This window comes from Phodopus roborovskii, unplaced genomic scaffold (genome assembly GCF_943737965.1).
Source record: "Phodopus roborovskii unplaced genomic scaffold, PHOROB, whole genome shotgun sequence".
Taxonomy (NCBI): Eukaryota; Metazoa; Chordata; class Mammalia; order Rodentia; family Cricetidae; genus Phodopus; species Phodopus roborovskii.
Window position 1 is genome coordinate 385738 of NW_026126415.1, and position 25486 is coordinate 411223.

Sequence of the window (25486 nt, forward strand, 5' to 3'; positions counted from 1 at the left end):
CATGGTGTCACAGGTCTGCAATGCCAGTCCTAAGTGGTCTGTAGCAGGAGGATTCTAAGTTCAGGATGAGCCCTAGTTACTGACTCTGTGTGTGTGTGTGTGTGTGTGTGTGTGTGTGTGTGTGTGTGTGTGAGAGAGAGAGAGAGAGAGAGAGCATGTGTGAGTGTGTGTGAATATGTGTGTGTGTCCATGAGTGTGTGAGTGTGTGTGTGAGCATGTGTGAGTGTATGTGAATATGAGTGTGTGTGAGTGTGTGAGCATGTGTGAGTGTGTGTGAGCATGTGTGTGTCCATGAGTGTGTGAGTGTGTGTGTGAGCATGTGTGAGTGTGTGTGAATATGTGTGTGTCCATGAGTGTGTGAGTGTGTGTTCATGAGTGTATGTATGAGTGTGTGTCCATGAGCGTGCGTGTGAGTGTGTGTCCATGAGTGTGAGTGTGTGTGAGTATGTGTGTGTGTCCATGAGTGTGTGAGTGTGTATGTTAAGGATCGGCCACTTCTGTTTTCACTGTTACTTTGAGATCATAGACCACAAATTCCAACTTAAGCTATCAGAGTCTACCAATCACATTGTAAGTCTTCACAAGTAATCACTAAAAACAACGACAGCAATATACCTGGAAATTATGGGAAATGATTTTCACATTGATGGGAGATGCCATTCTGTATATGTTTCTCATACTGGTTAATGAATAAAGCTCTGTTGGCCAATAGGAAAGGAAGATAGGAGGGACTAGGAGACAAGGAGAGAGGAAGTAGTAAGGAGGAGACAAGATGGAGAGTCTGGAGAGAGCTGGACGCCAGCCGCCTCCCCGGTAAGAGAAGGCCATGTGAAAATACATAGATCAGCAGAAATGGGTTAATACTTAAGACAGAGCTAGCCAATAAGAAACTAGTACCTGGCCAATAGCATTCTATCAAACACAGAGTCTCTGTGCATTATTTGGGGCTGGCGGCGTGGCGGCAGGACAAGACCAGGCGGCGGGCGGAAAAACCATACATACTCCTTACATCACATAGATGACATTCTTCCGATTTCGTAATCCTTCAGTAGAAGAGACCATATTCCCATTTCACAGACAAGGAAACCAAGCTTCGCTGTCTCCATGACGGAGCCTCCTAGTTTTCCATCTCTGAATCTAGACATTCCTCCCGAATTCTTCATCAGAGATAGCAAACATTAAGACTTCTGTTAGATACAAGAGATGTTTTACTTCCGTAAGATGCAAGAGATGGTGCCTGGCTTTCTCTACCCAAGTGTTGCGGTCTCCAAGGCCCAACAAAGTGGCAGAGACGGCTGCCTCTCACCCCTTTGCTTACAATATGGCTACTTTACCATGAGCTTGGGCATCACACGCAGCATCAAGCCAGCTGAAGTCACAAATGCAGCCCATCCTTCTCCCAATATCAGAATTGTCCTCCTTTCTAGAATATTATTTTTGCAAAGGCTATCATATAATTTCCTCCAGGCAGTTGTACTGACATGCCCTGTTTCCTTATGTAAGAAAGCCTCATGAAAAATACTGGAACTCACTAGTTTATCAAAGAAGATAAATATTTTTGTTGGCACACTGTCAACTATTAATTCCCAAGCTCAACTTGACTACTTTGCTCACAAATTTAGGATCTGAAACATCCTGGGAAAAGCCTAAAGAAATTGGCCTTCTTACCCATGAAAATTCCAACCCAAAAGAGAACCACATTTCACAGAGGTGTTTCTGTGTTTCTTAAGAGACCAGTCAGTGCCAGGGAGCGCTGATGGTTCTCAGGTCATCTGATACCAACTCCTTCCACCTCGGATCTCCAGAGCCCTAGCGATGACTTCTCCCACTTTGGCACGTTTTCACGTAAGATGGAAAGTGTCCAAAGCTACGAGGAAGTGTGAATTGGTGTGTCGTGTTTTCCTTATTAGGAAATGGCGGTGACAGGCAAAAGGGCCACAATGTGGACCTGATGCTCGAATCGACCTTCTCCCCTCCCCAGAAGCCTCAGAAGCCACACAGGGAAGGTACTCGCAAGGCTTGACTGTGGCAGAGGAAAGACTAACGGGAAAAACAGGGTGGCTCCTCCTCCCAGGACCTTAACTCAGGGCAATCTGAAGGCCACACAGCTGCCAGCTGGGCTACTGCTCTACTGGGAAATTTCACTGGGCTAATAAAGATGTCATCACTGTAGCCAGTAAAGTGAGTTTACAAACAACATAGGGGGTTCTTTAGGCCAGAGGGGCAACAAAAGAAACAAGGGTAAGTCCATGTAGAAACAGAAAAACAAAAAGCTAAGGAATGCACCAACATGGCAATACCCCGAAAGAGAGAAGGACAATGGGGTGGCCTCCTCGCTGCGCCTCCCTGCCAGTGTACATGTCCTCCAAGAAGCCAGTCTTTGCTTTTGGGAAACACCCCCTTTCACGCCTAGAGGTAGAGCAGGATTGAGTTACAGACAGGGGATCCAGTGAACTGAGGGCACTCATCCTACGCCCACTGTGTGCGGACACGTGGGAGTTTTCTAGGCTTCGAGGGAAGACAAGAGTTCACACTTCTGCTGGAATGGTGTGGCGGAGGGAGACTTGAAACCACTGTAGTCATTCACTTACCACAGTGTGAAAACCCGAAAATGACTCAGGCAACCACGGAGCAGAAACCAAAGCTCCAGCCATACTGTCAAGGCTGAACGGACAGATGGAGAGAGTTCTGTCTGGTGAGGACCAGCAATGCGGATCGAAGCTTACCCAAGGCCTGTCAACTTCTCAGAGATGTTAAGGGGCTCTCGCTGATACTCTTTGCGAAGACAGATTCTAAGTTGTAAAAGTACGATCTACTCTGTAGTTTGTGAATGCTATTTCCACAGTGTTTAAGAGCCCGAGGATCAAATCCCAGTGTCTGTAGACACTGCGTTCCTACTCTGACAGTCACTTACTTTGTCTGTGTATTATACAATCAATGGAATGCTAGCTATTTCATTGTTGGAAGAGTTAACTATCCTGACACAAAGCACAGAAGTGAACATTATTATTGCCATTCTGATTTCCTTTTTAAATTTTATTTGTTAGGATTGTGTGTGTTTTTGTGTGTGCGCTTATATAATTTATGTATGACATAAATGGTATACACATCTTATGGCTGGGGTATTACCGTGTCAGTGCATTGTTTGGGTTGTTGTTTTGGGTTCTTGTTTTGTTTGTTTTCTGCTAACAGTGTTTTTTACATGTAGAGAGCCAGGCATGCTGTCTCCTTCTTGTACCCATTTTTTCTCACCCCTAGACTGCGCAGCTCTCATCACCCGATACTTTTGTCTTTTCGTGGTCTTATTGTTTCTCGTCTTCCTGATCCTCTTCCTGGAACTACCCCCCACCCCACCCCGAGTTCTCAGCTACTGAGATCATCTTTCAAGAACTTGCTTCAGGGACTGGGAGATGCTTCGGTGGATAAAGTTCTTGCTCTCCATGCATGCGGGGCTAGCTCCATAACAACCTCCTCTAATGAGATCAACAGTAATTCATCCCGAGGTGCTTCCTCTGCAACAAGGCTACCTTCCGCTAGGCACTAACTTTTAAAGGCGCCATCTCCTCTCCACAGCACCACACTGACAACCAAACTTGGGGGAGTCACAGCCAATCAATATCACACCCAAATCATCACACTCTCTTTTTTACTCTACCGCTTCCCTACCCCACACCCCATGGTCAGAAGTCTCCAACCTCCTCAATTCCTTTTCTAAGAGGAGAGGTCATTCATTTGAAATTATTTGAATTTTTGCTGTGAGTTTCTCATGGCCTAGAGTCGACTTCTGGGAGGAAACAAGTCCTTAGATGAATATTGAAAACTGGCAAGCAATTCAGTCCATGAGAACAGCATAAGCTGTCTTCTTCTTGGCTTGGAAGCAGAAAACAGTATATTGGATCTTGGCCCAGGAGCCATTAGCAAATAGGTAATATGATCCCCTAGAGCACCTACAGCCGGAGGTCGCCTTAGGAGATGAGGCTGTGGGAGAGGCCAGGTCAGGAGAAGGATCAGGGCATATAAAAGGGTTTAGGTAATAGAAACTGCTGATAGCTTCAGGGAGTAAGATGGCCAGATTTTCAGTATTTTGCATCACTAGTTTGAGGGTTTTTTATTTTATTTACTACACTTAACAAAACAGTGATTTACTGTTACATTTTAACGAGTACTATAATTTCTGAGCTGGAGATTGGACAGGGCTGATCTAGACAATTCTGCATTGGTGTCATTGATTGGGATCACTTATTCACTCATGGTCGAGCTGATCTAAAAGTTCCAAGATGGGCCTCTCTCACATGATCATGGACCAATTAGCACCCCCCCTTAATTCATGGACTTTAGGACCCCAAAATAGTACATTGCCTGCTTGATATACTTTCATTCTCCCGATGAAGACCTTAAGAAAAGTTTGATTGAATGTAAATGATATTCCTTATGAACATTTTTGTGAAGGACCTCTTTTGGGGAGACAGAAGGATAAAGAGGAAATGGATACATGTCTACAGTTGTTGAATCCTAAACTGAAAAAGTAAGTCAAAGATGTTCACAAGTGGTAGGTAGACCTGATCTTTCCCGGGACTAATGAGATGCCTTTCTGTACTAAGATAGGCATTGGATGCAGTCTAAGGGAAGGGAAAATTGTTAGCACCTAGGTTGATAATGCAAACATGGCTGAAGAGCAAGGTACCTGAAGATACAAGTGAGAATATGGTTAAAAAGGTTTCTCATTGCTTGGGAAGATAAGAAAGAGCAGGTAGGAAATAGCTGATAAGCTCAGAGAGAAAAAGTCTGGAGGTCACACTGAGGACAAACTGCAGATTCCGTGGGAGGGAGCCCAAAAGGGAGGTACAGACGCAGACTGCCGAAGATACTGAGAATGAACCACAGCCCCAAGTTTGGGAGATGGAGTAACTTCATGAAATGACTAGGATGAGGGTGTGGCTTTACCTGTGGGCTTCTTGCATATAAAATGAAAAGGATGAGAAGTTGTGAGCTCGGAGTACTCACTGACTCATCAGCAAGGACACTGAGATCATTAGGTAACGGGGCGTGTGACTGAGTGCACGGGTGACACAGAGTTTCGGAAACATTGCGGGGCACAGACAAGGAATTATGCTTATATCCTTATGCTATATCAGACGTAGGGAAACAGAAGCAGGTAAAGTTTGTCTTCAACACATGGTACCTTCGCCCGAGAGCACGTGCCGTTCATTAGTTTGTTCACCTGTCCCAAACACAGTTGAAGCGTGGGTCATTGACACCCCTCTGCCCAGCCTTCTCGTCCATCCTTCCTTCCACAATCCAGTACTTATTATCAGTCAATTTAGAAACAAGACGTTACAACTGAAAAAAAAAAAAAAGTGCACGCTGCAAGATTTGACAGGGCTGTCTAATGACAAATTCTTAATCAGAAATGGTCATTCCAGGATCAACATTTTACAGAGGGGTCTGGAAAAATTAAACAACCTCCACAGATGGGTGTTTCCTAGTGCCTTACAGTTCTGGAATATCTTGGTCCAACACTGATTAATCTTTTCTGTTTAGGGTTGTTTTTTAAGGTTTTTTTTTTCCTTCTTCTTTTTGTAGTGTGTGTGTGTGTGTGCGCGCGCGCTTGTGTCCTTTTGAGTTAATGTACACCGTTCCTATGCAGGTGTCCTTGGAGGTCAGAAGAAGGCATTGGATTCCCTGGAACTGAATTTACAGTGGCTATGAGCCACTCGATACGGGTACCGGGAATTGAACTTGGATCCTTTGCAAAAGCATCAAGTGTTTTAACTTCTGAGCCATCTCTCTGGCCCCTTGAGGCGAGCCATACTGACAGCCACGAATAAAGCGATAAGGTATATATGTGTGAGAGGCTGCATAGATCTTTGCATCCTCCAAGGCAGGAGAATGTGTTTTAAGATACTGACCTCCTCCTACCCATGATTACCACAGGGAGACAGAATTGTAAATGAATGCTGGAATGCAGGAAGGTCTGAGGAGCGATGGCCTAAGAGACGATCAAAGGTAACCGATATGTACTAAACAGCTACCAGGTGTCAACCCTCTGTGTTTAAAATAATTTCATTCTCACAACTTAGCAGGTCAGAACCTTTATCCTCATCTTGCAGACAAAAAACCTCGAGACTGCCAGGGTCACAGCGATGGAAAGCAGCAGTGCTAGGATCTGCTCTCAGATGGTCTGGATGGGAAGTACCACTGGATGGGAAGTACCACTGGATGGGAAGTACCACTGGCCTGCTATGCACTGCCTCAGAGCCATGCTAGCTGCGCCCTTGTGAGAGTTTCAGTGGAACAAGGACTCTCCCCGCCCGTTTCTATCTTGTCCCACCCCGAGGGTGAGCAGGCAGGGGCCACGAGAACTGAACACATCTTTAGTTGAAGCATTAACCTCAAATGTGTCTGGGACTCCTTAAAGGTGTCTCTTCAAATACCTTGCCAGCAGCTAAGGGGTCAAAACTTAGAGCTGGGGTAGAGGGAAGGGAAAGGGGCAGGGAGAGAGAGTGCACTTTGATACACTTTATTCCAGCAGAATCTTCAACGTAACAGAGGACTTAAAAACGACTAATTATGGGTATGATTTGCTCCTTAAGTCATCACAGGGGCCTATCATTCTTCCAAAAGTTCTTCACCCGCAGTCTCTCTCTTCTGGAACCATTTCTTTACTTTTAATCTTTTTACAAAACATTTTATTGAGAATTCTATACAGTATGTTTTTACCACATTACCTGCTGTCCACCAACTCTTTCCACACACCTATCCATCCATCCAACTCTCTGTTCTCCCCTTTCGAATAAAACAAAAACAAAAAGATGGGTGTTGGGAAAGAGAATCAGTTTTCTTCACTGGAGTAACACTGATTATATCAACCACACTCCAGGGCAGGCCCCATGCTCAACTGACCAACATAAATGGCGTTTCTTCAGAGATTCATATCGCTTATAAGTTTCTCATCTTTGTGTGTGTGTGTGTGTGTGTGAGAGAGAGAGAAGGACGCGCGCGCGCACACACACACACACACACACACACACACACACACACACACACACACACACGTCTTTTGGGTCATTTTCCATTCTAGGAGGGTGATGAATTACAATGAAATTGGTTTTTCCGCGGTATTTCTAATCACAGATCAGGAGACGCAAACTACAAAACCACGAGTTTCTTGGCAGGGCAGGTCCCCAGTTCTGGGACTCAATGATCGATCAATCGATCAATCACACCCGAACTCTTTTACTAACAACAACAACAAATGGCACAGTAGCAAGACTCAGGCGCGGGGTTTAATCAGTGTCCACCGGCGCGTGCATCACAGGCACCAAGCCCTGCCCGGTCCCTAGGGAGCTGCCGCGCCTGCAGAGTCCCCAGGGCTCCCGCGGTCTCCGCGGGCCCTCGGGGGAGAGACCGCCGGGGGAGGCAGCCGAGCGGGATCGCGGGCGACCTCCGGGCTGCGGTCCGCGACCCGATCCCCTGGGGGAGACGCAGCCTCCCGCCGCGGCCACCCGCGGAGGAGCAGCGGCGGGGCCTTGGACGCCGTCCGGGAGAGGCGGCGGGGCTCGGCCTCCCGAATCCGGGACGCCTGCCGGGAGCCGCGTTACGGGAATCGCCGAGGCACGCAGCCCCGCCCCTTCGTCTCCTGCGACCCCGGACCAATGGCCACACGCTCCGGGACTGGCCAGGGCCAATCAGCTCCGGGTCTCCGCCGTGGGGGCGGGGCCACAAGGGGCGGGGCCAGGAGAGCCTCGGTCTTCGGCGGCGGCGGCGGCGGTGGCGGAGGTGGCGGTGCCGGCGCGAGCTCTGCGATCCGAGCCAGCCGGGCTGCGGCTCAGCCGAGGGGCGGGCGGAGCGGAGCGGGCCCGGGTCGGCGGGGCTGCGGCACGGCCTGAGGCGAGGCGAGGTGAGCAGGCCGGGCGGGCGGGCGGGCGGGCGGGAGCGCGCGCACCGGGCCCACGGGCCCTCGGGCCGGCCGGGAACCCCCACATTCCTCGCGTCCCCGCCCCCGGCTCCCGCGGGGCCGCGCGCCCTGCCCGGGTGACCGCGTCCCCGGGGTCCCCTGAAATTGCCGCCCCCGCCCCTCATTTCTCTTACCCGGAGCGAACTTTCTCATCCAGAAGTCGCAACGCTTTGGCGATGTTATGGAAGTTGAGCGGTTACAGATCCTGGCGTCCCCTCGGTTCCTTCCCCGCACCCCTCCTGATGAGCCCCGCGCGCCTTCACATCCGACAGGGCCCCGTCTCTCTGTCCTTTTGTAAATTTTCACCTCCTCTCCTGGGCGAACTCCCAACAGAAATAATACCAGAGGCTGGGCCCACTGCTTTACTTGTTGTTATTTTCCCATTAAAAGCAGGCTCCTTGGGGCTTAATTTGGATAGCTATTGGACGTCCCCACAGCTGCACTGCTTCAAAGTAGTGAGTTGATTCTGGAATGTCAGGGTGAATCCTCTGAAAGATTGAGCTGTTTGGTCTGGTCAGTGCTGTAAACAAACCCTTTTAGACCATGTGTGACTGCCAGCCAGCTCCAGTTGGAACCACTCTTAATTTGAAGTTACTGACTCATTATCCGAAGGGATGATCGCCATTGGCTTAATTTCCTAAGTGCATGTTCATATTTTTGAACTCTCAAGCTGGAATGCTGTATTTATAAGATGAAGCTGACCGGATTAAGTTGTGTTTTCCACAGATTTCTTTTGGGGAATCATTGTGCCCGTTTGCTTCTACTCACAAGTGTGAGAAAGGGAAAATTGCAAGGAGGAAATGTCAGAGAAGGGTAAACTTCAGAGTAGACTTTTTTTCCCATTCACCTTATCTCTATTGTTCACATAGGTGATTTAGAATTTTATAAATACCGTCACTTGCTAATTTAATGAAACATTCTTCTGTGACTAGACATTTTGTCCTATTTTATTTATGACTTCGCGTTTTCATTTAAAAATATTTTACTTAAGAGAATGTGGCATTTCAGTTAAATACTAGAATGAATGCTGTTTATTATATACCTATGAAGTAGACATTACAGTGTCTCCTTTTTAGAAATGGAAACAGATTAAAAAATGTACTACTCCAAATCCTGTGCTCACAAACTGTCCTGTTGGCAGATTTCTTACAGAAGATGCATTAGAATGATTTGATCTGGGAGGCTGTTTCCCCTCTGCGCTGCAGTAGCAGCGAGGTGTTTTCCCTAGATGTGGTTTCAGACTTGCTGCAGATCACCTGGCCCTGACATTTGTAGCTTGTTTGCTGAAAAAGACATGGAAATTCTCACAGCTCTTCCATGTCTTTGATCACGGTTGAAGTTTCTGTTGAGGTTATTTTACTAAACATTCAGCCTGCTGTGGAATTAATAAAGATGCCTGAGATAGCATCTAGGTGCTTGAAAGGTCACCAAATTGTGTTGACAAACTGGTGTATGAAAAATTACGTGGATCCAGAGCAGTTTCAAGTGAATAATAAAGGATGTAGGAAGTGCTGTGGGTCTTTAAGGATTGGAATTGAAATAGTGTTTCCTAGATGTCAGCCTTAAAACATGGATAAGGTTTAGATAAAGGGGAAACTAGAGAGCTCCTTCTCCTAATATAGAACAAAGGGCAGAATGGAGACTCTAGAACTTTGTAAAAGACTGCCCTGTCCTGTTACTACAGTATATTCAGTTTAAAACCAGCAACTTACACAATTTTGTATGTCAGTCTATGAACACAGCTTTATTGAAGTAGGTCTTATTAGCATCTTCTACATAAAGGCAAACCCCCCAAACAGACATTATTGTCAGATTCTATATTTATTCTTGGATATCCTGAGTTCAAGCTCTATACTTATTCTTGGATATCCTGAGTTCAAGCTCTTAACTATAATACATCACTTTTTTTATATTGTCTACATGAATGACAGATTAAGATGGTTATACCAGGTCTTCTAACCTCATTATTAGGCTGGGAATGTAACCCATAGTGAGTGCCTGCTTAGCATGTGCCATCCCTGGGTTCAGTCCTCAGTTCTGCATACATGCATGTATTTTCCATCAGTACCACTTACATGCGTACATGCGTACATAAACTAACCATTGTCTTAGCCGTTCACTACAGTCTTCAAGGTTCTCAGCCTGTGAAGTTGTGGTTACTGTGCTACATTCTGAACCCTGTGAGGGAACTCTCAAAGTGCAGTGGGAACACAGCTGTTTGTAGACGAGGGGGAAATTCCACAGGAGAAATGCTCGTTTGGTTTATAAATGGAGCTAGGCAGAGTCAGCAGGGCACAGGCATTGCAAAATCAAACTCTTAGTGCATGTTCAAGCACACGGTCGAGGAGGTGTCTTAGACAAAGTCTAGACTTTGTTGTAAGTTGAGCTTACCATCTAGGTGTGGTTGACACTGGAATGATGGAAATTGAGACCAGTTTGCTGAGGCCATGAAAAAGGAGGGACTTGGGTATTTGCTTTGCAGTTGGTAAACTAAAAGAATAATTTCATCACAATTGGAGTAAAAAGCCAGATTGCTTGCCATTCTCTCTGGGATTATAGCACGATAGTTTGAGAGAAAGACTTCTAAAGAAAGAGTTTTCTATATGTAGCGGGCTGGGGGTGGACCAGGGCCTGTCCACATTGGAAGCAGTGCTCTACCATGGACTGAACCCCAGCCTCCTCTGTTACTGTTATTTTAGAATACCCTGATACTGGGGGTGCAGGTAGGTGAGGCCAGTCCTTAGGTTCTGGGAATATTGTAAGTGCTGCGATCAGAGTAGGAGGAAGCTGTGGTTCAGGAGCGGCCGGGACCACTAGAAGGGCTTTGGCCTTCCAGGTCCTGTCACTGATAAAGAAGGGCTGGTGAGAAGGCCATGGAGAAGTCTGGGTAAGACGTGTAACTGGTACAAGGGTAAGATCAGAGAATAACAGGCCTTACTGACCTAGGCAACCGAAAATGATGAGTTGTTTATAAATGTGTGTGGGCAAATAAGTTTCTGTGATTAGAAATCCTGCCAAGTATTGGTGCATTATGTTGTATGTGTACATGGACATGTGCATTTGTAGGTACTTTTGAGGGGAGATTTACTAAATTGATTTGCATCAAATGCAGAATATCTAAGATGACACATAACTAGAATCGAAGATTCAAGCCAAGATTCTTAAAATTTAGCTTGAAGGTAAGGTAATAGTTGAAGTTACATGTCTTCAATGTAAATATTTTAAAACAAAAGTAGATCCTGAGTACTTTATTTTTGGGTACATTCTGGCCAGGAGATAAAAGCTAGCAGAGAATACCAAAAAAAGTGGATAAGGGAAAGAATCGGCTGCACCAGATGGTCACATTTGAATCGGAACTAGCCATGAGGAATTTTAAACGCAAGGGTGGTAAATGGAGACTTCAGAAACACTTTGTGGTGTGACACAGGGCTGCCAGAACTTTTTCATTCTGTGGCTAGCTGGTATATTTTAGAACAATTTTGCGAGTTTCTCTGATCCCAAATCAGAGAGCTGTTAATGTATGGTGAAACATTAGATTGATGCCTTAAAGCTACCTGTACTCGTATCCAGAGCATCGACTTAAATTCCTTACAGTAAACAAACAAAACCAGTTGCCCTGTTAAAAGTTGAATGTTGCCCTGCCTCCAAAAATTCCGATTCTCTTTAGTAGTCACTCTGTTCTTTGCTATAAGAAGAGTGGGTTAATTATTACTTATAAGTAGTGGGCCACGTGCTGTCTTCTGCAGCCCTTTCTTGTTTGGATGTCCTGTCTTTTAGTCCCCGCAGCTGCACCCCCTAAGGCAAGCAGAGGTCATGGAGCTGTGTCTCGGATAGCTGGTTGGTGGTCTTCAAACCCACCCCACCACCACTGTTTTCTCATTCTTGGAACTCTGACTTTATAGCTGAGTGTTCCTGAGCCCTGAATAGGGTTTCTGTTCCCAAAGCACTTTGCACAAATTTCGCCTGTTAGCTTTGAGCTTCCTGTAGTCAAGAACCATTTGGCATCAATTGTTTTATGTCTTAAGTGATGATGAGAACATGGATCTTTACCAGAGTACTCATGAAACTCTCATTTGACTAAAACAGGCAAGATAATTTATAAAAGTTTTTTCTCCTCAATAGCCATATACATATTTCATTTTTCAGTATGTATATAATCTGACTTTTTTACTTATTTCTTTATTAACTCAGGAATATGTATAATAAAAATATCTTTTTGTATTTTTCCTCATAGGACTAGTTGTCACAAAGTATATCTCTGAATAATGATAGGAGATGCCACATATATGTATTTTTAAATCAGATTTTGTTTTGCATGTATTGTCTCCCTTGTATTGCCCAGGCTAGTTGCCAAGTCTTAGGCTCAGTTGGCTTTCCTTCCTCAGCCCTCAAGCTGAGACTTACAGGTGTGTACTTGCCCAACTTGTAAATCCTTTATTATTTGTCTGGGTTGCTTTGTTTTGTGATACCAGGGGGCAAAACAGAGTCACACACATGAGCTGCATCTGAGTACTACAAGTACTTGCATGCACTTGAGTTTCTTTTATTTCATACTGTTGACTTGTCTGTTCTTCGGTGCGCATGCATACTTTAATCTTTATAGTCTATCTGAATGATGTTACATCAAATCCTCTTTTTGTTGTTTGAAATTAGTCTCTAATTTTTAATGTGAAGTTTCAATTGATGTGTAAGGTTCTATAATAAACTACCTTATTATTTGGGTTAGTTGTGTTCCGTTGTTATACCGTGAAATTCTTATATATTTCTGACGGGATTTCTCCTATTCTAGTATTGCTTTTGGTGCTATTATGAGTAGCATTTTTTCTATTATATTTCTTAGTTGGTTATTACTGATGTGCAGAAGTGCTATTTTTTAAATAATCATTTATTCAAACACTACATTAAGTATCTAGAAGTCCAACTAGTTTAACATTTTATTTTTGACATTGTAGCAGCTACATATTTCAAAACCACAACAGTAACAAAGTTACATAAGAATAAGCAAATGGATGGGAACAAGTAAATTATAGCCTACCTCTAAGTTTTTTCTTTTTGCTTGCTTATTTTTATAAACTATTATAAGAACACAATACATGCACACACTAAAAAAGTTCTTAAAATTTTTTTTATGTTTTTTAGTTGTGAGCCTAGCCTTTAACGGCTGAGCCATCTCTCCAGCCCCTTAAAATTTTTTTAAATAAAACTACAGGCCACAGACTGCAGAACACTTTGTAAAAAATCAAATTTCTAGCAAAGGTCTTATATCCAGAATATATGTTCAAATTTGTCAAACCCAATAATAATGAAACAAGTCTAATTAAAAATTAGCAAACTAATTGAAATGGTCATACCATCCAGGAAGCTCTATAGCTAAACATAACACCTACATGGCCCAAGCCACTAGTCTAGTTATATTGCAGTATTATAGTCCCACTGGGGCACGCCTTTAATCCTAGCACTTGGGAGGGAGGCAGAGGCAGATGGATCTCTGTGATTTTGAGGCCAACCTGGTCTACAGAGTGAGTTCCAGGACAGCCAGGGCTATACAGAGAAACTCTGTCTTGGGAAAAAGAAAAAAAGAAAGAAAAAAAAAAGTTGCAGTTTTATATGTCATGTACACATTTGAATATTGTTTACCTAATAATCATATGCAAAGTGTGGTTTTGAATTCTAGAGATATGTCAAGAACACAAAATTGCTTCTTTTGATTACAGTCTGTTTGGGTAATATACACACTGTGTTCATTTCTTAGAACTAATGTAACAAAGCATCATAAATTGGGTGATTTAAAAATACCAGGCAATGGTGTTACACAACTTTAGTCACAGCACCCAGGAGGCAGAGGTAGGTGGATCAAGGCCAGCCTGGTTTACAGAGTGAGTTCCAGGACAGCCAGGGCTACACATGTAAAGCCAGTCTGAAAAAAACAAAAAACAACCAAACAAATAAATGCAATTACAGAGCTGTTACTTTCTCCCAAAGCCGGGAGCCTTTCTGAGGCTGGGAGTGGCCGTGTGTTGTCATTTCTTAGCTTGAGCTGTATTACTCCATTCTCCGCCTTCTGTCGTCTGGTGTTTTCTGTGTCTCTTATAAAAGCCATGTTGTTGGAATGTCCTACCCAAGCCCACTCGGGCTCCTTTGATGTAATTACATCAGCAGTGGTCCTGTTTCCAAAGAGGACCGTATCTTGAGGTTCTAGGAGTTAGGACTTGAATGCATCTTTTGAAGTGGACACAGTTCAACCTTGAACAGACAATGAGCAAAATAACATTATGTGTGGCATTTTAGAATTGGGCTTGACAAAATAATGGCCTGAAGACCAAATCTGGCTTGCTATCTTTTTGTAAAGAAAGTCTCATTACATAAAGTGTTTGCCAGTGTGTTACAGATGTCTCAAATGTTAGAAAGGAGAAGACAAACCAGGAGAGCAGGGTTGTGGAAGCAGTTCAGAGAGGCCAAGAAAGAGCCCAGTGGGAAGGAGGGTGCAAAGGCCGTAAAACTTAACCTGTGTGGTGCATAGAGTTCCAGTCTGTAGTGTTACAACTCTCATCCCTGTGGACCTGACTTTCTAAAGTGAGAAATGTACACTTACTTACACAATGTAGAGTTTAGGTGTAGAATTTTGCAGCACTATCCAGCAACGTTTTCATTGGAGACTTTACATGCCTGCACCCTTTTTCATTTGAAATTTTAAAAATGTTACAAATTTAATTCCTTGTTTTTGTGTCATACCAAAGATGTAGAACATGGCAATGCTGGATTCAATTCTTTGCCTAAATTTTATGTTACTTAAAAAAGAAGCTACACTTCTCAGTTTAATCTAGTACTGAGCATAGCTGGACAGTTGAGGAGTTAGCAGTTTTAACTCAGATGAGAACAAGGGGTATCAACCTTCTAAGGACCTGCTGTTGTTAATAACAAAATGCCCTTACATAGACATCAATGGGGTTGAATTAGATGTTGTTGACTTTAATAGCTTCAACTATGTATTAAACCAGTAGATCTCAACCTGCCTAACACTGTAAACCTTTAATACAGGACTTCATGTTGTGCTGACTCCCAACCAAAAAAAAAATATTTTTATTGCTATTTCATAACTGTAATCTTGCTACTATTATGAGCCATAATATGAATATCTATGTTTTGTGATGGTCTTAGGCGACTCCTTGTGAAAAGGTCATTTGACCCCCAAAGAGTTGGGAGCCTCAGATTGAGAACCACTACTAAACATAACTTTAGGCCCTAATGGTTCCAAAGGCTTGAGGCAAGAAGATTAACTCAATAGTTAATGGCCAACCAGGACAACATAGCAAAACCTTGTCTCAAAGGGAAAATAAAGACATAGTAATAACCACTGGGTTATTAAATACCGTCACCCAAGTATTTGTGGGGTTATTTTATTCTGAAGTTCTCGAACATGTGCTACATGGTGCAAACCCAACACGTGTGTAGTGGATCCAGGAGCCAGAGAAGTAGGGGTGAATCTGAACAGAATATCCTGTGTGTGCGTAGTATGAAGTCCTCAAAGATTGTAGTAAAGAAGCAGATGCATGGCACTGGCCAAGTAGGTGAGAGACCCCATGGAAGGAGCATGGCGGTTGGAGGCGGCGGACTTGCTTCAGATTCATGCCTTTGCATTTGCTAATTCTGTGAGTTGAGTAAGTGATTTGTGTCTGAATTTTTGTTTTTCTTCTATTAAAATCCAGTAAATAATCCCAGCCCTACCTATCTGCCTCCCAAGGATATGGGGAGAAAGGACAAATGTGATAGCATTCTGTGCGACAGAACAGTCCAACGTCTGTTAGCATGAGCTGGAAAGGAGCTGGATGATTGTAGAGTCATTTAGCTCAGTTTAAGTAGTTAGGGCAGATGGATTCAGAGTAACAGGTTCTGTAAAGATCACCCCATCCCTACCCAACTCACCAGTAAACACAATTTGCTTTATTTCTGACAGCTGGGCTTCATACATGGCTCTGCAGTTACAACAATTACCTTGCTGAGTAACAGTTTATACTGATATCTTTCTCATGAATGCAGTCCTTATTCAGGCTTTATTTTGTCCCTGGGTTAGATTTTTAAAAATGGAAATAAATATAAAAGTCACAATGTAGGCAATAAAAATATTTAAAGCATCGTGGTGCAGTTACTAAGTATTCATCGGTTATAATTGCATTGCTTTTCCCACTTGAGGAAAGCCGTGCAGTGAAAGAGCTAGCAGTTTCTGCATGTTTGTTCTGAGTGCTCAGGCAATTATCTGTGTGATGAGCAGTACTGGAAGACACTTGTGACATGCCTTTCAGCATACCACTGTTGGTTGGCCAGAATCTAGGAATTACCAGTACGGAAGAGCCACCCCGTTCTGAATAAGCCTTTCTTGCGCATACAGTTACTAGTCATGTCTTTTGTTTTGTAAAAGCTTCCTAGAAAGCTTTTACAAATTCAAGGAAGTCATTGTACGCAGCATTTTTGCAATATGTGCATATTCTGCAAGAGCTGTGGAGTAAGAGGAACATGAATACACCTTTTCTTTGAATGTTTGCTCTCAGCGCATCAAAAGAGAAATCCAGCAGAATACTGTCCATTTTAAAACAAACTGAGCCGCAAACGAAGTTAGTTGTACAGGACACCACGCCGAGCACGTTTGTACCCTGATGTCTGGCGCTTTAGTAGACACTCCTTCCTCATCTCTCAGTGACAGTTAGAATTAGGAAGTAATACTCCTAGTCCTTAGGCAAAGAAAGGGCTTTCCATTTCCTCGTGGCACTGCCCAGTCTCAGGCCCACCCTGCTCTAGTTCTGTATTGCACGTGACTGTTAACCGGGCTGCGCATGTTCGTACATTCTTGCTAATTGCTCTGGCGCAGTTACTTGACTCTGCCAGTTTGTCTGGCTGCTTCTCATCAGCTTTTGGTTGTATGTTGGTTTTTCTTGTTGTTGGGGACTGAACCTATGCCCTGTGTATACTGGGAACCTGAGCTGTGGAACTGCACCTGCCTTGGGCATCTGTGGAACATTCCTAGGTATATACCCTTTGGAAGACAGTAGTGCCCGTTTCCGTCGGTGTGCGCACCTTGTCTGTATAGTGTAGGTCATGATTTTTGTATACTACATGTCTTAGCTGCAAAAGCCCTGACTGCCCACCCTTGCTATCATCTCAAGGGTGCTGAAACACTGCTTCAATTAGGAAGGCTCGCTTGAGTTTGAAAAGACAGCTGTGATGGCCCCTGCTAGAGTAAAAGGCCACAATGTGTCTGCTCACGTTAAAGCATGGGTTTAAGCCTCACTTCAAGGCTTTGGGGTTTATTTATTTATTATTTATTTATTTAAGTAAAAAATATTATTTCACATAACAATCTCAATCCCCTCTTCCTCCCATCCTCCTATGTCCCCCGCCAACCCCCACTCATTCCCCAGGGAGGATGATCCTATTGGGGATCATCAAAGTCTGTCACATCATTTGGGGCAGGGCCCTCCCCTGAGTATCTATAAGTCAGGTCTTCATGTCCTGTAAGATAACTTGTGTGCAGGTGTCACCTGACTTCACAGCACCCTGAAGATGAGCTGGTAGTTAGCAAAGGAAGCTATGGATACATTGCTGCTGCTGCTATGAATCGTGTCTTTTGTTTCTAACTCCTGTCTTACAATGTTTTGCTGGTATTCATGAAACTGCAGCAAACTATCAGCTTCCCAGTAGAGTAGTCTCAGGTCAGAGCCTTTGTAATGTTGGCACAATTCAGTGGATCTTCACAAATACCTACAGTCTATAAAGCCACCACCAAAACCAAGTTATCGACGGTTTCATCACCCAAAAGATTCTATGGCTCCTCCCCAGTGCCACCTCTGCCTCGGGATCCCTGGCCTGCTCTGTGTCACCTTAGTTTGCTCATGCAACCTGTTGTGGCTGGCACCTTTCATTGCACACACTTGGGCTTGATGTATCAGTAGTTTGTTCCCATTTGTTGATACTCTGTTTTGTAATATGCCCGAACTGGTTTTCGTTTCCAGTCACCAGTTGATAGACATTTAGGTTGTTTCCAGTTTGAGACTTTTCTGAATAAACATTTGAGTATGTTTTTGTGTGGACATATGTTGCTTCTGGTGTTCCTCGGATACGTTGTTAGGTGTGTAATGCCAGGCCTTACTGTGCTTTTTACCTTGCTAATGACTCCCCTGCGCACCATTTTCCAGAGTGTTTGTACCACTTTTCATTCCTATCTTCTTTTTAATTTGCACCTCATTGTGAGAAGCTTAAAATTGTCTTCTCAAATATTTTAGTTACATGTGTTCCTTTTCCTATAAACTGACTACTCAAAAAAGAAAGTGCCTGTTTTTCTATGATGTATTAGCTCTTTTAGTACTTTGCACTTACCCTCCTGATATCAGGGACAGTTTTTGGTCACACTGAGCTAAATTTCCCATCTGTCCAGTCCTTGCTGAGGTTCTTCAGAGGGAGCTTTGCCATTCAGACATTTCCCCATCTCATGGTTACTTGTATGTATGATTTCACACCATGAAAAGGTGGGATCGGCCCTTAACTCTCCATGTCACCGAGCAGTTTTGTGAGCCATAACTTTAGTGAACAGAGAAAAGAATCCCTCTCTGCATTCACACGGGTATTTTACCACCTTTCAGAAAAATAGCTGCACAGGAAAAACAAGCCTGTGTTTGAGCTTGTGTGTAAAGAACGGGTTTTTAAATTTCACATTATGTCTTTCACAGGACTATCCATGCAAGATGTCAGCTCTGAGGATTTGGCTAACACAAGCTTTGTTTATTTTCCTCACTACTGAATCTATAGGTAAGCTTCATGAAATGTCCCAACTCCACCAATTTGGCTTATATGTTTTACATACTGTATAATTAGGCTCATGTTTAATAATTACATAATTATTTATATATTCTTTCTAGTGTCATTATTGGGAGAAATGTCATTGATACAAATACTCTGATGATTTGTTTTATATCATTCATTTGAGTTTCATAAATACTGAATGCTAATTAGTTACATTTCAGTAATATTAAGATAGTTGGTGTACAAAAATGTTTTTAAATAAAGGAATAGGAGAAAAATCTGTCAATTCTTAGCACTTTTTTCCTTCAGTTACTCAAAAGACATCAAGCAGTGTGGTTGCATACCGGGACGAAGGGGGTAGAAACAGTACCGTTGATACTAGCCGGATGACTTCCGGAGAGCTGGTAGTCTAAAGTGAGATGAATGAAGAATTAAGAATATATATGTGGAAAACTTTTGAACAGTTTACCTGGATGGGTATTTTGCCTGCATATATGTCTTTTCATGTACCATGTACGTTCCTGGTGCCTGGGAAGGCCAAATGAGCATGTCAAATACCCTGGGACTGGAGTTATAGATTGTGAGTTGCTATGTGGGTGCTGGGACTCAAACTCCAGTCCTCCAGAGGTCAGCAAGTCTTCCTAATCGCTGAGCCATCTCTCGGGCCCCTAGAAACGGTTTGATATAGCTATGACAGCCGAGCATATGGCCAGTGGAGTCAGCAAACAAAAACCCAAATCTGCCAGTTGGAAGAAGACACCTGACCTCTTTGACCGTTTGAAAACACTGCTGTAGTCAGCTCTCTTCACGGGGAGGAGTTCAGCTTCACTTTGAACAGTTTCCAATGACAGGAAATTTTATGTCAAACTAATGTCCAAATAAGACAAGAGACAACCCAGAACCCACTTGCAAGCATTGGCGAGAAATCAGCCTTATGCTCATGGATGCTTAAACTGCAGAGCGATGTGGAAGGCTACTACAAGGCATATGGCCTGGATAAATGGAAGGAGGTAGAGAAATAAGCAGAAGTAGTAGTAAGCTTGAGCTAAGCACACTAGCATGTATCTGTAATCTTAGCACTCAGGAAACTGAGGCAGCAGGATTTCAAGTTCAAGGCCAGTCTGCACTACATAGCAATGCCCTGTGCCATTACTTTGAAAACACCAGACCAGACAACACCCAAATCTAGAAGCTACATACCAGTATCCTTATGAACATAGACACAGAAAGTCTTGGTAAAACACTAGGAACAGTATTCAATAGCACATTATTTACTCTATAAAATACATGCATTGCAGAGATAACAAGACTACCACATACAGATGAGTGAGATTGGCAGATGAAAGGGCAAAAACTGTATCGTTACCTTAGGTGCATTTGATAGACTTCATGTAAAACATTTCATACCCACAGCAGTAAATTAGGAATAGGAAGACTATTTCAGCATAATAAAATTTCACACACACACACACACACACACCTCAAGTCCATAGCTAACGTGCTGAATGGAGAGAAGCTGAGAGCCTTTTCTCTAAGATACAGGCTATTTTCACTACCTGTATTCCTAACCATTCCTATTAAATGTGATATTTGAAAACTGTACTGGCTGGTTTCGTGTGTCAGCTTGACACAAGCTAGAGTCATCAGAGAGGAAGGAGCTTCAGTTGATACAGCTGTAAGGCATTTCCTCAATTAGTAATCAATGGGGGCGGGGGAGGGCCACCCCTGGGCTGGTGATCTGGGTTCTATAAGAAGGTGGGCTGAGCAAGCTGTGGGAAGCAGCACCCCTCCATGGCCTCTGCATCAGCTCCTGCCTCCGGCATCTTGCCCTGTTGAGTTCCTGTGCTGACTTCCTTCAGTGATGAACAGCAATGCTGAAGAGTAATCCAGATAAACCTTTCCCCCCCCAACTTGCATTTTGGTTATGGCATTTCATTACAGCAATAGATTCCCTAACTAAGACAAAGACTTAACCAGAGCAGTTAATCAGGCAAAAGAAGGAAATGTAAAAGGCATCTTGATTGGGAAAAATGTCAGATTGTCTCATGTAGATGACATAGTCTTATATAGTGGAAACCCCAAAGAATCTACAAAAATAAACCAAACAACAACAACAAAAACTTGTCAATGAATTCAGAAAAGTTGCTGGCTAAAAAAGTTAATACACATTGGTCAGTAGCATTTCCATATGCTAATGGTAAAGTATCTGAAAAATCAATTTTACTTACAAATAAACATAAGTAAATTTAGTCAGAGTTAAAGTATCTCTAAAATATAAATTATAAAACCTAATTGTGATATATTATTAATGATTTATTAAAGCCTGAGGGTTTAGAAAGCAAAGTCGGCCTCAAGCTATAGCGGTCAGGCAGTGGTGATACACAGCCTTAATCCCAGCAGCCAGAGAGCTAGGTGATGGAGATGCACACCTTTAATCCCAGGACTCAGGGTTGAGAAGTAGATGGATCTCTATCTGCACGAAATTGATCCAGTCCTAAAAGACACAGCTCACACAAAGGTGGTCTCAGCCCCTGAGATCACACGCCCACACCCGCCCACGCCTTTGATCTTAGCACTAGGGAGGTGGAGACAGGGTGATGTGGCTGGGCAGAGGGAGGAGCACAAGGCGGGAGGAGACGGGAACTCAGAACTATTTGCCTCTGAAGGTTCATGGAGTCAGCTGGGTAGAGGCAAGACCTACAGGCTTGGCTGCTTTGCTTCTCTGATCTTTAGGCAAGCTTTAATCATAAATATGTCACCACACCCAATGAAAGAATTTTTGAAAAGACTACAGAAATGTAGAAAGATAATCCATGTGCATGAATTAAGAGTCCATATTGTTAAGATTTCTGTACTTTTCAAAGCAGTCTACAGAATTACAAAAAAAAATATTTCTAAAATTGATATGGAACCACAAAACACCCAAATACCCAGAGTAGTCTTGAGCAAAATAAAACATAAAGACATTATACTACTTGACTTCAAAATATTTTACAAATCTGCAGTAATTAAAACAGCATTGTGTGGGAATAAAAACAGCAGTAGAAAAGACTAGAGAGCATAGAGGTATTTTCATTATGTATAGCTACCAAACTTTGATAAGGGTTCTAAGATACTAAAGTAGTCTCTTTGGATCAAGATGTAGGATAATTGGATATCCAGTTTTTCTCTATTTGTCAACAGTTTGAAAAGTCAACTCAAAACAAATTAGAGGCTTATTTTGTTTTCTTTTGAGACATGGTCTCCTGTATGACTCTGGCCACCCTGGAACTCACTGTGTAGACTGGGTTGACCTTGAATTTGCAGTGATCTGTCTGCCTCTGCCTCTGAGTATGCACACCACAACCATCTGGATTAGAGACTATAACACAAGACCTAAAACTGTGAAATCACTAGAAGAAAATGTAGGGGGAATGCTTTAGGATACTGGAACAGGATCCCAAAGCTTAGGAATAAAACAAGAGTAGACAAATTAGAGTGTATTACACTTTAGCTTCTGTGTGGCAAGGAAAATGTACCAAGGGAAAAGACACTCATCAAATAGGGCAATACTCCAAATCATACACCTGATAAGGGATTAATATTGATCATGCAAAGAATTCAAATTACTTAATAGAAAAATTAAATAATTTTTAAAGGTATAGTAGACCTAGGTGGACATTTCTCAAGGGAAGACATGCAAACAGATAATAATTCCATGGAAACATACTCAGTACTAATCATCAGGGAAGTCATAGTAAGGAACAACCTGTTTCCTCTTAGACTGTTAGCACAAAAAAATCTAAGGGGTGTGTGTGTGTGTGTGTGTGTGTGTGTGTGTGTGTGTGTGTGTGTGTGTATGTATGTATGTATGCTGGCAGGTAGAGAAAAGGAAACCCAGCACACTATTGGTGGGATTTTATATTAGTACAGCTATTATCAAAACTAATACAGAGGCTCTTAATGAAAAGGCGGATCCACTAGCAGACATATAATAGTTACTTTTCTCATTGTTATGACAAAATACTTGACAAGCAGCCAGAGAAGGTCTGACTTGAGCGGGTAGTCCCATCGGGCTGGGGAAGGCAACAGGAGTTTGGTACAGCAGGGTCACAATGTGTGTGCACTTAGGAAAATGATGCATGTTAGTGCGCAGCTTGCTTTACCCTCTTATTCACTCCAGAACCCCAGCCCATGCATTAAGAGTGTGTCTTCCTGCCTCAGTTAACCCAATCTAAAACCGCCTCGTGGACATGCCTAGAAGTTTGTCTCCTAGGCAAGTCTGAATCATGTCAAATGCATCCTCACTATTGGATAAATAACAGAAAAGAAATTAAATTGGTATGTCGAAATGAGACCTGCATTCCTGTAGCCAAGAGGTACATAAGTGGAAAATGGAAATGAGTGTGTTCATAATGGAATAGTATTCCATTTTAGAAAATGGTGAAATTTCTTTCATTTTCGACAGCATAAATAGAACTGAAAACATGTTAAGTGAAATAAACCAGACCCTGAAAGACAAATACCACATGGTCTCACGTCTTACAGTTCAACTATATATTGGGTTTTATTTTTTGATCCTATCTGGTTCTTTTCTTTTTCCTTCTATTTTAAATAGAAAATTTTATTCCATGCATTGATGGATAAAACACATATCCTCTCTACTTTGTTAAAACATATACATTTGCCCGTATTTTCTAGTCTTTCTGGTTTGGGTTGCTGACTTGCTGTCGTCTGAATTTTGATATATGGACAGTATGTCTCCCTCTCTTCCTGTAGCTTCGCCTCCCTGGCATTCAGAGCTGGAGGGGAAGACAGCCACCTGTTTTCTGGAGTTTAGTTTAAGCTGTCTGTGTCAGGGAGCGTGTAGAGGATGGGCAGCTTTGAGTCATGCTGGAAGCAGTCTGTTTTCTAAGGAAAGTCAGAATATTGGACCATGGGCTCAGTGATTTTTGTACTTTGTATGTTATAATTTGTGTATTTCTTTACAAATTTAGGTATTAAATTTTGTTTTCCTCCGGAGAATTTTTATATGACTCTATGGAGTCTACACTGAGAGCTGCTCTCCAGATACCATTTTGTGCTGGAAATATTCAGGGTTTGTTCTTTTGCCTTGTCCCTGTGCCAGTGCCAGGCGTCACATGTGCCCGGCAAGCTCAGGACACTTAGCACAGTCTGTTTGTTTTCAGGTCAGATTGTGGAACCGTGTGGTTATATCTACCCCGAATTTCCAGTTGTGCAGCGTGGCTCAAACTTCACTGCCATTTGTGTGCTCAAGGAAAAGTGTCTCCAGCAGTACTATGTGAACGCTAGCTTCATTGTATGGAAGACAAACCATGCTGCTGTTCCCAAGGAGCAGGTCACTGTCATCAACAGAACCACATCTAGTGTCACCTTCACAAACATGGTCCTCCAGAGTGTGCAGCTCACCTGCAACATCCTGTCATTCGGGCAGATCGAGCAGAACGTGTATGGGACCACCGTCCTTTCAGGCTGTGAGTTCTGTGTCAGACTCTTGAACTACATGTGTAATGGTTTCTGTTAGCCTTCCCAAGGACAGTGACTCAGTTCAGTAGCTTTTGGATATACTTCTCGTATAAAAATATTTACAAGTACTACGCATGTTTTCACTGTTACACACAAATTCAGAAGAGTTAACATGGCTGCCATGTCTTTGCTAAAAGACAAACATTTGTCAGATTCTTGAGAAATGCTTTGGTAGAGTGTTACTGATTTCAGGGCTTCTGTTGATATCTGCCTCTACCTCCTTATTTCTGAGACAGGCTCAAGTTGACATGTCTCTGGATGCAGAAAATGGAGAAACCCTGAAGAAAGAGGCTGCGGATTGAAGAGAGCAAGGGGGGGGGGGAATATAGGGCTTAGAGGGAGGAGAGGGAAGGGGAATGATGTAATTACAATCTTGAAAAAGTAGTTTTTAAAGAGAGTGGAACCAGTGATCCAGACAGATGGGGCCAGCTAGGAGTTAACAGTCAGCGTTTACATTTCTCCCATGCCAGGGTCAGAACGCACCGGGAATGCTGGGACATGCCAGAGACCCCAGCACCTGGGGTGTGGAACAAGAGGGTTGGGAGTTTGAGGCCAGCCTGGGTTACGTAGTAGGACCCTGTCCCAAAATACAAAAGTAAAATAAAGTATATGTGAATCATTTTTGCTCTTGTAACTTCCCTTTATTATTTATTATGTGTGATTAGTTTTAAAATACTTGGTAGAGACATTACTGATACTCATCTGGTTATAAATAAAAATTTATTTTTATATAGAAAACTAATGTGAAAGCAATAAATTGACAGCTACACTTGAAAATATATATATTTAAGAGTTTGAAGAAAAAAATATACTAATCTGTTTCTTGTTTGCCCATACCTTTATCTTGGGTTTGTTTATCTAATTGAGGTGGGTCTTAGGTGTTATATAGGTTGGATAATATTTGTGTATATAAGGGTTCTTTTTGATAATAAATAAATGCATATTTCATTTTAGTCCCCCCAGATATACCTACAAATCTGAGTTGCATTGTGCATGAAGGGAAGAATATGCTGTGTCATTGGGACCCAGGAAGGGAGACATACCTAGAAACAAACTACACTTTGAAATCGGAGTGGTAAGTTACTCGAGATGGGCCCTCTGCTGGATTATCAGCCCCTGTTGCTGGGACGCTGACTCTGTCAGCAGTGGTATTGGGTGAATATTTCAGGACATGGCACGTCTCTGACAGTAGAATTAACGTGTTCCTCGCAT

General features: G+C 42.9%; 2 protein-coding genes across 2 annotated transcripts in view; both read left to right on the forward strand.

The window, feature by feature from the left end:
• Window positions 1-8038, forward strand: part of Ankrd55 (ankyrin repeat domain 55) — a 156412-nt gene extending 148374 nt beyond the window's left edge. Inside the window, exon 11 of the mRNA XM_051183054.1 lies at window positions 7344-8038. Within this exon, the coding sequence (XP_051039011.1) occupies window positions 7344-8038 (695 nt within the window). The remainder of the gene's footprint in view (window positions 1-7343) is intronic.
• A 10637-nt stretch (window positions 8039-18675) lies between these two features.
• Window positions 18676-25486, forward strand: part of Il6st (interleukin 6 cytokine family signal transducer) — a 28008-nt gene continuing 21197 nt past the window's right edge. The window contains exons 1-3 of the mRNA XM_051183066.1: window positions 18676-18754; window positions 23917-24222; window positions 25229-25349. Coding sequence (XP_051039023.1) covers window positions 18691-18754; window positions 23917-24222; window positions 25229-25349 — 491 coding nt within the window. The 5' untranslated portion in view covers window positions 18676-18690. The remainder of the gene's footprint in view (window positions 18755-23916; window positions 24223-25228; window positions 25350-25486) is intronic.